The sequence below is a fragment of the Girardinichthys multiradiatus genome, chromosome 3 (genome assembly GCF_021462225.1).
Source record: "Girardinichthys multiradiatus isolate DD_20200921_A chromosome 3, DD_fGirMul_XY1, whole genome shotgun sequence".
NCBI lineage: Eukaryota > Metazoa > Chordata > Actinopteri > Cyprinodontiformes > Goodeidae > Girardinichthys > Girardinichthys multiradiatus.
The window spans coordinates 42,736,932-42,751,395 of NC_061796.1; the positions used below are offsets into that span (position 1 = coordinate 42,736,932).

Sequence of the window (14,464 nt, forward strand, 5' to 3'; positions counted from 1 at the left end):
TAAGCCCGCCTGCAGAGGCACTTAAAGTCATGGGCCAGAATACGCAGCGGCTTTCCAGGCAATCTCCATCTGTTGTGAAACTCTGACCTCAGTAGTACAGGTTGGTTATACTGCCTAAACCATTTCTGAAGTGCCCCAACTAGAGCAGTATAGTCTCTCCTCTCTTTCACCCAGCAGCAGCAGGCATGTCACTGCATCCTCACACAAGCACAGAGCTAATTGCATTGCTTTATGTTTCTCAGAACGGCCAGCTGCAACACCTAAAATTTCAAACTGGGCAATGAACACTTCCCACGGTGTCTTGCCGCTGAACTTGGGTGTCTTAATGTTTACCTTAACCGCCATCATTGTTTGGGCCCTGTGACGGCGTGTCACATGACGTCAGCTCCGTCCTGCCGACATGGCGATCATGGTGCGAACGGCCCCCCAGCCGAGACAACCCCGGGGAGAGGCCAGCCTCAGCAGCCAGCCGGAGCAGCGTTTCCCTCACACCATGAGTGGGTCGGATATCCATCTGCTGCTCCTCCAACTTTACCTCATTCCTCAGCATAGGGACGTCATGTCAATGAGCTGTGAGCAGGTCCGCTCGGAATAAGTCTAGGCATAGTTCATAGTTTAAGCTTCTGACACCGTAACGTTCCAACACTCTTTATTTGGGTCAGCATAACAGAACCGCTCTCACAGGGTACAGCTCACAGGGTACAGCAACCCTTCTCCTTAGAGCGACCCAACATTCCCTTCCGGTTCAACCCCACAACACCTGACTTAAAGAGAGAGTAACTGTCCAACACACTTAACAATAACGTCCATTGTGATACAGTTCATTAGGGTCAAAATATTTTTTTTCCATTGTGATCTCCATCCATCCATCCATCCATCCATCCATCCATCTGTTCGTCCATCCATCTATTCATCTGTTCATCCATCCATCCATCTATCCATCCATTGCCTAATCCCACTTATCAGAGCAGGGTTGCAGGAGGGCCAATTACCAGCAGTCACTGGGTGTGAAGATAGTACAGACTGGACAGGCTGCAACTCCATCCTGGGCCAACACAGCGACAAACAGGACAGACAACCACACACACACTCTCCTTAGGGCAATTTTTGAGACTAATTAATTTGACATGAAAGTTTTTGGAGTGTGGAAGGAAACCAGAGTACCTGAAGAGAAGCCACACATGCATAGAGAGAACATGCAAGCTCTATACAAGCAGAAAGACCCCAGGCGAGGATTCTAAACTCATGACCTTCTTACAGCACCAATGCTGCCTGCCATCTTGATCCCTTGAGCAAAATTCTACTTAATAATAATCATCATAATCTTTATTGGTCATTGCACATGTACATTACAACAAAATTTGTCCTCTGCATTTAACCCATCCCTTACAGGGAGCAGTGGGCTGCCATTGTGCAGTGCCCAGGGAGCATTCTGGGGCTAAGGGTCCTGCTCAGGGACCCAGAGTGGTAATCTGTGGGATACGAACCTGGCCCCTTGAGTCCCTTTGTGTCCCCTCTGGAACACAAACCTCCTGTTCTAACCACTAGGCCACCACTCCCCTAAACCACTCCCTTAAACCTTGTAGGGTGAGCTGAAGAGAAGAGAGCATAAGAGAGGAGTTGGTAAAAAAAAGAAAATGGTCAAAGATCCCTCTCTATATACGCTCGAAACCTCTGAAATGTAAATGTAATGTAAAGCGCTGCCCTACTGACAAAATTAGGCTGTACAAAATATTTCTAGCATTGGTACCAATACCTGTGCCATTTTTGACTTTGTAAAAAAAAGTAATGTCTTTTAATGTGAAATTTTTCTTTCTTCTAAATAAATGCATTTAAATCAAGGAAATTAGATGATTCTGTCAAAAACACACATCAATGAAAATCATTTTTAACAGCTCTACACATCAGTGACCAAAAGGATTTATTGTGACTTTCACTACCCCCGGCTGTGTTTTCTGCTCCTACGCTGACAGGCGACACTCCCCCCTTTTTTCGCCTTTTGTTTCCGAGGTGGAGCCAGATACCCCGATTTTACCGGACCTGACTGCTGGCGAAGCAGACGGAGGAGAGAGAACTGGGACCAGCAAGCGTTGTGCGGCTCTGGGACGCGGTAGTTCGGGGAGTAAGGGAATCTGGAGTGTTTTCAGCTTATAGATCGCAGAAACCGACAGTGAACGGCAGACCCACACGAAAACATGAATTATTTGATATTTCTGTCGGTTTTGGCCACGGTTGTTACCGGGAAGTCACCTCGGCTGAAATTTATTGTGCACGGTAAGCCCTTTATTTTTGACCATTAAGGGATTTAGCCTGATTAGTCAGCTGAAAATTCATGTCTTCACGCTTCTTTCTTCACGTCGTGTTCATTAGGAGTGCGATGTGACATGGATGCATAAAAGGCTGAATGGTTGGAGGGATAGACAGAGGAGTAAATGAATCAGCAGAGCAAACATTTTAGCAGATGGTCTCAGATGTTTTTTTTTTTTTTTCTTGAATTCGACACATTAAGGCTTTTTTTTTTTTTTTTTTTTTTTTTTAAACAACAACACTAAAATACAAAGAGAAGAATAATAACCGGTGCACTTATCAATTTTCTCCATCACCAAACCAGGCTGTAAATTACCGTTCCAACATCCAGGCCCCGCACTAATTATAACACGCTTTTATTTCATTTGCATCTTGAGAAAAACAATTTGACCAAACTAAATACTGGTATAAATCTTGTGTTAGAAAACACTCAAATACTTTTTCCTTTGCAATCTCCTTGCATTTGCAGTAGCTGGGTGCCATAGAACTGGACATATTCATGCAACTTGTAGATTTTTTGTTCCTTTTGACAAACTCTGAGTTCTATTTCTTTAAATTCACAATAAGTTCTTCCTTTGGCTATGCCCAGGTCAACTATGCTTTAATCTGTTCTCCCATACTGCCACATCCTCCAGGCGCACAGTGAGGAATCAGGACCAGAGGCCATAAAAACAACATCTTCTGCCAAAGGGGGTTCATGGCGCCTCCTTGCTCCAGAAAGGCTGTGTCTTTTTAAGAGTGGCCGGTCATCGCTGGAAAGCGTCATTATTGTGATATACGATTATTTGGAGGTTGACATTTTCATTGTAGCTGCCGTGTCCTTGCGGAGCTGCAATGCGGGATGCGGCAGCTGCTTCACACTGCAGCAGAAGAATCCGGCTGAGTAAAAGAGAATGCTTCTAACGAAAAAACACATGCATAGCTTAATACAGGTTCAGAAAGGGAACTTGAACGGACAAGAGAGCAATGAATGGGAAATTTCGAGCACAGTCCCTGTTATCCATTCCACTCACGCACTTTTACGCCGCACACAGACCTCTAATATATTCAACAATCAATAGCGATGTGGCTGTGTGTCAAGTTATCTGGATCTGTATCGCTCTCTTCCCTCTGGATGGGGCAGCACACAAAAACGCATCACAAGATGACGTCCCTGGACGTGCGTGTCATTTCAATCAAACTCGCTGTTACGCATTTCCAGTCGCAGGGACTAATTGTGAAGTACAGGTAGAGAATGTCAGAGAAAATCCACGAAAGCCTCAGTCTCCCCCAAGGCACGTTGTAATGTTCTCATTTTTCACCCTTCAGCCAAATGAGGATATTAAGGAGGTCCTCTAATCTTTCAGACATTGTGTGAAGGCTGGTTTGGGAACTTGTGAACTAAAAGGCACATTACACTGGATTCATTCAGGTCTATTTCAGTAAGTGCATTAAACCTCAGGAAAAACAAAACATCTTAAAAAGCTCCAACTGCAACAAACACTTCTGAGAGTGCAGGAGCAAGAACTTCAAAACTAATGCCAGATGTGTTTTTCAGTATGTTTTGAAATAGTACCTTCTTTAAAAGGTAAAAATAGGCTTGACTGCAAAAATGCCATAAATAAAGAACACAGACAAGTGATACTCATTACACCATAAATGCTAGGTTAACGGATTGCATTAGGTGTTTCGGAAGAAATTAAACCAAACTTTGTCAATTAGGATTGATAATAAATGGTAATCAAAATCACATAGTATTGATATCACTAGACTCTCACACAACACAGAAGCATTTAGGGTGAGATAAATATGTCAAATATGTCGATATATTGAAATCCTAAAGAAAGTATTTCTGTTATTTTTTTCAAAAGGTACTCTTAAACTGACAACTGAGCTTTATCAGAACTTAAAATATATATATATATATAGTTTGCGGAAATGTATTAATAAATGTATTAATCCTGTCTGGTGCTCATATATAGGCATGCCACAACATCCTTATAAGATACGTTGAATAAAAAAGTAATAAATAAAACATCAGAACATAAGAAAAAATTTATGTAATTTTAGTTGTATGTTCAAAATTACAACTTAAAATCGCAATTGTAACTACATCTGTGACTTTTGTTTTTTATGGAAAAGCACATTACCACATTTTTTGTTTAAAGTGGTGCACCGATTGCAGTTTTCTGGCTGATCACCGACAACCGATCTTTAAAAAGCCTGACCTGCTGATTCCGATTTTGGCTGATTCTGATTTTTTTCATAACTGACACTGTCAGGGGTTAAAAGGTCACAATACACCTTTAAAGTTCCAATCTTATTTTATTCAGTAACATTGAACAATAGACATGAAACAATACAAACTTGTTTTAACTGCACACAAGGCAGCGCTCTCAAATATAAATGAAACGTTTAGAGCATCGCAGTTTCTTTAGTCTTTAATTTTTCACATTTAAAAAAAGAAACAAAACTTCCACAATAGGTTAGACAAGTAGATACGACTGGTGGATAAGATCAGTTTAACATGTAAGTACTGGCCAATCACTGATCTCCCAAAATCAAGGAAATCGGGGCTGATCGATTGGCCAGCCGATCAATCGGTACACCCCTAATCTCAGCTGTTGCATTTGGGGTTGCAGATGATGCCTAATGATTGTGTCACATATTTGACAATCAGCTGTTTTGCTGCTTGTTGTCAAATCACGTCTATACAAGCTAAAGGGCAAGGGGCCCAAGATTGAGCCTTGTGGGATGCCTATTCTATTGTCCGCTCATCAATAATTTTAGCTAATGGTTCTCCACATTAGTGTGTTCTCTATATAGTAAGTTTGGGATCATTACGTTTGCTCTTTCAGCTGTTTGTTACACAGTTGCATAAATAAGAGCATCAATTATTATCATTATATTTTTTTTTTATTTGAGTTGTGTAAAGGTGGTGGTGTAAAGATGAACTGAAATAGCCTATTCGATTGTGGATGTGTTTTACTTTTGGAGCAGTATTTGTTTTTGTGAGGCTTTGCCTGTATGCAGTGACAGATGTATCACCATAAAGACTGGTGAATTTTTAAGTACTTTATTTTATTGTCATTGCAATGAAGAACCCTGAATAATATGAAAAAAATGTAGGTCCATGTAACCCACCCCTAGCCAGCCTCAGTACTTATTCTGAGTTTTAATTAGGAACATAATACTACAAAGTGACGTCTCCCAGCAGTCAGATGGGCATCCATAATTGACTTGCTTCTACTTGGCATTATACACCATATTTGACTGGATTGTAACAAAACTCAATTCTAATTGGTATGTATGCATGTATTTAATTATGAATGTTTCTGCTTGATTGCAATGTCTTGGAATGCTTTGATTATATATTTCTGAATATGAATTGAACCTGTTTGTCTGGTAAAGTATTATGAGATAACACTTGTTTTTAATTTGTTATATTAATATTTGAAATGGATTGAACTTAATTGAATTGAGTTAAATTTAACAGAAACATTTTCAACTTGGTGTACCCTGTGTTAATGCACACTGCTAGTCAGCTGGCTAAAAGAAGGCTCCTACACGTTTGCCTTGCTAACAAGAAAGAGAAATTTGTCTGTTTGGAAATACTTCCAGTTGTAATTCTGTGGAAACTAAACAAACACCACCCATCACTCATTTTAAGGTAAAATTGTTTTAATACCACAATTTGTATTCAGTGAGCTGGATATCTGTTAAGTAGTTGGCTACCTGAATACATAGCTCGACTAAAACCAGATAACAGCTTATCAAACTCTTAGTGTTACTGTAAAAGGAGAAGCAAAAACAGCAAAACAGTATCACGTTCTGCACACACATTTACAGCTTAATTAAATGGGTGTTTATTTTTTGCCAGAGTCTATGAATAATAGTAAGCAGATTATAGATAATATTATAACAGCAAATGTTCACTATAGGATACAAATAGAAATGTTCTTGATGGTCCCACAGTTGGGAAATTCAGGTGTATCGGCAGCATTGTAAAAGGCATAAGAGGAATAATTGATAGTCTTGAATAAAAGTAGATCATTTTATATATTTAGGTATAAGGTTTTGGTGTAAATACTGTGAAACTGTGCTATTCTTTACCCTGAAAATTCCATACAGGTGCCTGCAGAGTAGCAACTTTAGTCTATTACAGTCAACATCCTACAATAAGTGACTTTCAAGTAGCTAATTTCTACATATTTTCTGTTCAACAACTTGTTGCTGTATTTTGTATGGGGGCCTTTTAGTGATTAACAGAACAGGTTCAGCTACTCTATGAGAGCTTTTTCTTAGGAAATGGTGCCCAGCTGCTGCTGAAAATGGAGTGAGTGGCAGATCCAGAAGAATAAAACTATAAATCAATCCAAGCAAAACAGCTCACTGGTGTATGTTAAAAAGCCTCAGGGGTCTAAAGGGGAACTGCAGAATTGGAGGATAAATGTCTGAGGCAGCTGCTGCTGTGAGTGCCATGTTTCACTTTGCGCATAATCATATAACCCAGCCACTGTCAATGTGAATATGAATTTTGACTATTGCAACTTGAATCACAGTAAAACTAAACAGCAGCTTTTGTGTTTGATATTTATTTGGATCAGCTGATGTCTTGTCTCTTTTTATTGGTGAACCTGCTTCTGGATTAGGATTTGGTTAGGGAGCCAATAATTTTAAAATGAATACCATGCTCGCTTTGCTGAGAACAGTCACCTTTGGAACAGAGAAAAACAGCAAAAACCCAAAACACAGATGAAGAGGAAGTTAAAGACAATGTATAAAATCACAAAATAAATACAAAGCTGAGAAATAATTGTGTGCACCTTTCTTTTCTGAAACTCTTTATTTTGACCTTTTCGTCCAGATGAAAACCTGAACTTGAAATGAGTTTCAGAGGTGTACTTGTCAGCAGAAAACTTTGAGGTTGACCTACAAAACATTATTGTAATTTAAAAGTGTGGAACTAAAATTGGATATTTGAATTAATATACTTTTTAAATGGCAGAGCAATCTTAGAAATGGCATCTTCTTTACAGTTTTTTATTTTATTTGGTATGTTTCTCTGAAAAATTAGAACTTTGTTTTATCATAAGTGACTCACAAATTTTGAATGTTTTAGCTAATGGAACGTGTCATCCTTTGAGAGTTAAGAAAGCTTTCATTCGCTGCCTTTAAGGACAACCTTTCAAGCTAAGCAACAATTTGTCTCTTTGCCTCAGTTTAACAAAAAACTTTTGAAAATTCAAGGTTTTTACTGAACAAGAATGGTTAAATATCTAAGGAAGAAGACAAAGAAGCACAAAACATTTAAACCTACTGGAAACACAAAACAAGCAGATTTTAAATCAGGTATTGTCTTGACTGGTTTCAATAAATGTGGTTTTAAAGTAAATTATTTTACATACTTTGAAATATAACTACACTAGCCCCCTTTGGCCTAGTGGTTACAGTATAACCTTTGTGCAATGTTTGATGGATGTTGTTGTAGAATGCTTTAGTAAAAACGAGAAAACTGAGGCAACATTCAGTTTCCAACTTTCGATTTCTTAAATGAGTATTGTGCAAAATATTCTAAAGAAAATTTTGACTTCTACATTTGTAATCCCAAGGTTCATGCTTAAAATCAAGACAGCTAAATAACTAATCAAATATGTAAGGAATAAAACCAAATAGAATCAGAATAAAACTTGAAAAAATAATTAAACAATACTCTGGTAAAATAATTACTATAGTAATAATTACCATTTTTGTAGTGTGATATCAGAGATACAATTATCTAGCACCCAGCACTAACATAAGCAGAAGGCATGATGCACTGATATCAGAACAATGGCCAGGAAGTCATATTAACACACCATAAATTAATGTCTAAAATAAAGTTTGTTGTCATTTTAGCATTATTTGCAGCTTACTGCTTTGGTGTGTCTGTCGTTCATTGACAGAAGGAACTGACCCTTTAATTAGATGAAGTCTTTCAGCAAATTCTTGATACTGGTGGAGGTTGCTGAAGGCACTCATTCTTGAAGTGCTTTGTGCTGAAGAAGAAGAATTTCGCCATTGATGTGGAAACATTTTCATGAATAAAAACATTTTTCAGGCACTTTGAAGAGGTTCTAATGCTGGGGGACGGTGTAATCAATTGTATGGGTTAATACACCCAACAACCGATCATTTAGACTTATCCACTGTTCTGGAGCAAATACTTTGACATAATAGTTCAAAAAACGTAAAGGAGGGCAAAGAAAACTGAACAGATTAAAAAATATCACTCAAACAAAACAAACATAGAAAAGGAACAGAACATTTGATGACAAAATATTAGTAGACAAGAAGCATCATTACGGATTTACTAAATTTACAATTTTAAAATTTTATAGCAGTTTTCTAAGTTTCTAAATAAATTGTGTAAATGTAAATGTTACCAGGGCTGCACGGTGGCACAGTTGGTAGCACTGTTGCCTGGGTTCGATTCCCAGCCGGGGGTCTTTCTGCATGGACTTTGCATGTTCTCCCCGTGCATGCGTGGGTTCTCACCGGGTACTCCGGCTTACTCCCACAGTCCAAAGACATGCCTGTTAGGTTAATTGGTCACTCTAAATTGCCCTTAGGTGTATGAATGAGTGTGTGCATGGTTGTTTGTGTGTTGCCCTGCGATGGACTGGCAACCTGTCCAGGGTGTACCCCGCCTCTTGCCCATTGACTGCTGGAGATAGGCACCAGCTCCTCCGTGAACCACTATGGAATAAGCGGTAGAAAATTACTAAATGTTACCAGACATTTAAAAATAATATTTTCTACTTAATTCTACTTAGGTTTCACGTTGCTTCAAATATCTTTAAAAAAAATTGTTGAGAAATCTATGGTAACTCAAATGATTGAATAAATGGGTCAATTTGTATTCCTAGAGATGATTGTGACCCTGTCTTCTAAGAGCTGTGACTGGTTAAGGTGCAACGGGCTCAACCACACCTCCTCACTAAGAAAGGGATTTCTGTCCTCTCCTTGCTCAGACTCGCTCTTTGCAGTGAAGTGAATCACTCTTAAGCTACGACTCCTTGCCAACAATGTTTAGGCTAAGATACGAGCTCTCTGAGGGGACTCTGAGAATCTTTGTGAATACGGGCCCAGGTCATCAAACTGTTTGCTTACTTAAGTATGTAAGGTCTCTTCATAAAATAAAACAGTTTGAAAAGTTTTCATGGCATATCTTTTAGAAATTTGACTAAGTCATAAAACAAACATTTGGCAAAGATTTATTGAAGTGATTTAAATTGTTCTTCTCCTTTTAGATTAATTTAGTCATGGTTTTAGCTGTTAGGGAATTACTTGAGCTAAAAACAGTCATATTCATTTGTTTGAGGTTCTTGTAAATTTGTCTCCAAATAAAGTTGAGTCAATGGAGACACGATCAGGAAGCAGTAAGATATCCTGAGTCAACTGCCAAGGCAAAAATTACAATAAATCTGTTTGTTTGATTGCTACATCATTTTTCCCACAGCCAAAAGTCATACTGGGCGTCCCGGTATTTCTCATTTCGTCTGAATACCAAGTTTCATCAATTAGATTCCCGTCAACGAAGGAGGCCACTGTTTCCATAGAAACATAGCTGGTTGGCTAGCAACCTATATTGCCTCGTCTCTCTTCATCCTGGTGTTGCTGTCAGACTGAATGTTCTTTTTATTACAAGACTGAACAGAAAATCTAATTCATGGAAGTAATCATTTGTCTGTAAGTTGAAGGGAAGAGATTTCCTGAAACACCTCCTAGTAATATAAACTGATAAATATATTTCTTGTTGATACAATTAAATGACAAGATCTTGAAAATGTTAAATAATCATTTTTATATCACCCTCCTCTTGTTGCAAAACATTTATCGTTATATGTGGCAAATCTCTCTCAAGATGTAACTCTTTATATGTCTACTCACATATTTCAAGTTGCAGCAGTGAGTTTAATCTATTTCTAAGTGAAGGCACAGTTGCAGTGTAGGTAAGTGTGATTCAGAGATGCCCAAATGTACTTTGGAGCCTTCTGGATGTGTTTGCAGGGACAGAGAATGTGATAGGATTGCCCACATGATTTTCTTCTCTGATATTTATGCTCCCACCACATGCCTTTTTCCTCTAGCACCCAAGTTCTTTACTCGACTGGCTTGTTGCTTGATGAGATACCAGAAAGGGCAGTGATGTTGGAGCTAATGTTCGTGTAAATGCGACCAGTTCATTGCCAGGAAGTACTCAACTGATTCCAGTTACCGATAGGAGATTAAATGAAAATTAAAACTCTGGAGGGTAGGTGCTTTGCCATGAGGACTTCAGGACTTTGATTTAGATGCAATAGCAGCTTTGGCAGGATACATCTAGATAATCTTTTTATAATATTTTAAAAATAAAAGTTATCTTGTGTTATTGTGTTGAACTTTTTTGTGGTCAGTGATTATTTTCCTGTGATTTGAGACAAAAACAGCATTGTGTCCAATTCCTGGTTCCTGTAGTGGCAGTTTTTAGCTCTAATTGTATTTACAGTGCAGGTCAGAGGTTTTACATACATTCATGATGGACATGAAGTTCATTTTAATTATTGGCCTATGATGATGCATTTTAAACATTCCTATCTAAGGGTGAAATGGTGATAAAACAAAATACTTGTACGTATATTAAGACAAGAATTGGGTGCAAAAGTTTATTGTGGATTTTATCTCAAAGCCAAAAGTCACCCACAACTAGGCCAGACACTAGGCCACACAACTAGGCCGTATTATCTTTTAATTATATGGCCTTAGAAACAACTGTCAGTCATAGATTGTTTTTTCACCACAAGTGGTACTAAGCATTGCCCAAAGTGTCTGGAATATTTTTTTTATTTACTAATTTTAACTTCATTTTTACCAGGTAAATTTGACTCTACGAAGATAAGGGGGATAGCGGACTACCTCCAAATTCCGGGTTGAAACGTGGACATGTGGGATTTCTAATAGAACAAACACTTTTAAAGCTGATTTTAGAGTGGATAAAGCAGGTTCACATTAAACTGCTGGACTGATTCTGATCTAAATAGTACTGAAAATATGTTAACTAGCGAAGATGAAAACTTTTGAAAATTCAAGGTTTTTACTGAACAAGAATGGTTAAATATCTAAGGAAGAAGACAAAGAAGCACAAAACATTTAAACCTACTGGAAACACAAAGCAAGCAGATTTTAAATCAGGTATTGTCTTGACTAGTTTCAATAAATGTTTTAAAGTAAATTATTTTACATACTTTTAAATATAACTACAGTAGCCCCCTTTGGCCTAGTGGTTACAGTATAACCTTTGTGCAATGTTTGATGGATGTTGTTGTAGAATGTTTTAGTAAAAACGAGAAAACTGAGGCAACATTCAGTTTCCAACTTTCGATTTCTTAAATGAGTATTGTGCAAAATATTCTAAAGAAAATTTTGACTTCTACTTTTGTAATCCCAAGGTTCATGCTTAAAATCAAGACAGCTAAATAAATAATCAAATATGCAAGGAATAAAACCAAATAGAATCAGAATAAAACTTGAAAAAAAATTAAACAATACTCTGGTAAAAATAATTACTATAGTAATAATTACCATTTTTGTAGTGTGATATCAGAGATACAATTATCTAGCACCCAGCACTAACATAAGCAGAAGGCATGATGCACTGATATCAGAACAATGGCCAGGAAGTCATATTAACACACCATAAATTCATGTCTAAAATAAAGTTACTGCTTTGGTGTGTCTGTCGTTCATTGACAGAAGGAACTGACCCTTTAATTGGACTGATTCTGATCTAAATTGTACTGAAAATATGTTAACTAGGTTTAATGTACAATTTGTGGCAAAAAACCTATTTATATGTAGGCTACTCTGTATTATCTGATAAAAGACATGTTCAAAACCCATCCAGAATTTTGCCAGGAACTTGTTGATGGCTTGAAAAAGGCATGTTGTTTCTTTGTAACTTGCTTATGAGCATTTAGAAAAATATTATTTGAGGTCAATATTGGAGCCTTTATGTGTAATTAGAACCCTGTGTGTATTAAAGAAAATCCACAATAAATTTAATTAAATTAACAGTTTAATTTTTTTTAAATGGAGTTTTGACGAAAATTCAAAATGAAAGACTCACCTTCACTGCCTCCACCTTCCAGTGACGCTTCGGTGCGTCTCCCGGCCTTCCAATCAGCATCCTGTCCGTCTGATTCTCCATCCAATCACCTTCCAATGCCTTGCTTTTAAAGGAGCTTCTACCATGTTCATCTTCGCTTGTCAGCTGAGCTCATCCCTCCTCCACCCCTCCTCCACCATCTTCCTTCACATCTACTCCTGGCTTCCTCGCTCCCTGGCCGCCAATCCACCACCAGTGTCGGATCAGGTGGAAGACGTATTTAAATCTAAGCCTTACAAATGATCATCTTAGCTCATGTCATTCTCAGCATTCATGTCTTCCTCCCAGGTCCGAGCGCCAAAGAAATAACCACGTAATTTCTCATCATTAAAACTTTTCTAATTGCCATCCCTCTCTTTGTGAGTCTTTTCAGATTAAATTATTAGGTCGTTTGCTGTGTTTATTCCACCCTGGAAAAAGAGCCCTTCAAATGCATCAGCCAATCAACAGAACTTTATTTCTAGAGCATTTATAGATCACTTTTCATAGAGCCAAGTGTAATTCAAAGCCCTTTACAGAGGTTAAAAACAGAACGACAGACATAAAACCTGTAGAGACACACAAATTAAAAATGATTAAACTACTTAAACAGGCAGACAAAACAAAGTGTAGTTCAGGTTATGGATCATGTTTTACTTGTATTAATTAAACTTTGTCACAACATTGTTAATTTTGATGTTGTTATTAAAATGATTTTACAGTAAAACCAACAACTGTACTCGATCATAGCCCTGTCTCTGCTTTTTATTCTTACACCCAGAGCCCTCCAGGTTCCACTTCGACAGACCTGAGAACTACATCAGCATGTTCCATCAGGAAGGAAGTGACACGCTTTACGTCGGCGGCCGAGCAATGATCTACATTTTGACATTTACTGACAGAGGGGTCCGTGACATGCAGGTAAAATGTACTTTGCTGGCTTGTAACCAGTACTTTGATTGCAGTTTTTCTTTAAATTTGTATCCAGTCGATAGCTGTGCAGTTTAGCATGAGAAGAGATTGCCACAATTAGCAGTCAAGTCTGCGTAAGCCATGAGAGGCAAATCTTAATTTTCCTGATATATGCTTGAGTTAATTAGTTATTTATTTCCTTCTTTTAAAATGAAGAAACATGGTTTGTTAAGATAAAATTCTATTAACCCATTATCTTAAGAGACGTCCCTCTCCCCAGACACCTCCTCCAGCTCCTCCGGGGGGAGCCCAAGGCGTTCCCAGGCCAGCCGAGAGACATAGTCCCTCCAGCGTGTCCTGGGCCTTACCTGGGCCTCCTCCTGGTGGGACGTGCCTGGAACACCTTCCGAGGAAGGCGTCCAGGAGGCATAGATGCCCGAGCCACCTCAACTGGCTCCTCTCGATGTGGAGGAGCAGCGGCTCTACTCCGAGCCCCTCCCAGATGGCCGAGCTCCTCACCCTATCTCTAAGGGAGTGCCCAGCCACCCTACAGAGGAAGCTCATTTCAGCCGCTTGTATCCGGGATCTCGTTCTTTCGGTCATGACCCAAAGTTCATGGCCATAGGTGAGGGTAGGAACGTAGACCAACAGGGAAATCGAGAGCTTCGCTTTTCGGCTCAGCTCTCTCTTCACCACAATGGATCGGCACAGTGCCCCCATTACTGTGGCAGCTGCACCGATCCGTCTGTCGATCTCCCGCTATATTCTTCCCTCACTCATGAACAAGACCCTGAGATACTAAAACTCCTCCACTTGAGGCAGGAACTCCCCTCCAACCTGAAGAGGACAGGCCACCCTTTTCCGGTCAAGAATTATGGCCTCGGACTTGGAGGAGCTGATCTTCATAAATGTTCATAATAACTATAAAATAAAATATTTCTTTTGAATTAAAAATTGGAACAGTCTTATCTGTGTTTTATGATGTGGACCATATGGCTGACTGATCAGGGGGCAATGTTTTGGAGGCAGTTCATGCAATTGATAAATAATTTCAGAATCAGTTTTATTGCCAGTTTGTACAGACAAACAAGGAATTTAACT

At 38.7% G+C, this 14,464-nt stretch overlaps 1 protein-coding gene across 2 annotated transcripts in view; it reads left to right on the forward strand.

Annotated features, from left to right (window-relative positions):
* The first annotated feature begins 2,006 nt into the window (after positions 1 to 2,006).
* Positions 2,007 to 14,464, forward strand: part of si:ch211-113g11.6 (uncharacterized protein LOC559008 homolog) — a 66,836-nt gene continuing 54,378 nt past the window's right edge. Inside the window, exons 1-3 of one of the 2 annotated variants that reach the window (XM_047362097.1) lie at positions 2,007 to 2,274; positions 2,943 to 3,728; positions 13,233 to 13,372. In XM_047362097.1, coding sequence (XP_047218053.1) covers positions 13,277 to 13,372 — 96 coding nt within the window. In that variant the 5' untranslated portion in view covers positions 2,007 to 2,274; positions 2,943 to 3,728; positions 13,233 to 13,276. The remainder of the gene's footprint in view (positions 2,275 to 2,942; positions 3,729 to 13,232; positions 13,373 to 14,464) is intronic. The other variant, XM_047362095.1, reaches the window with a different exon arrangement.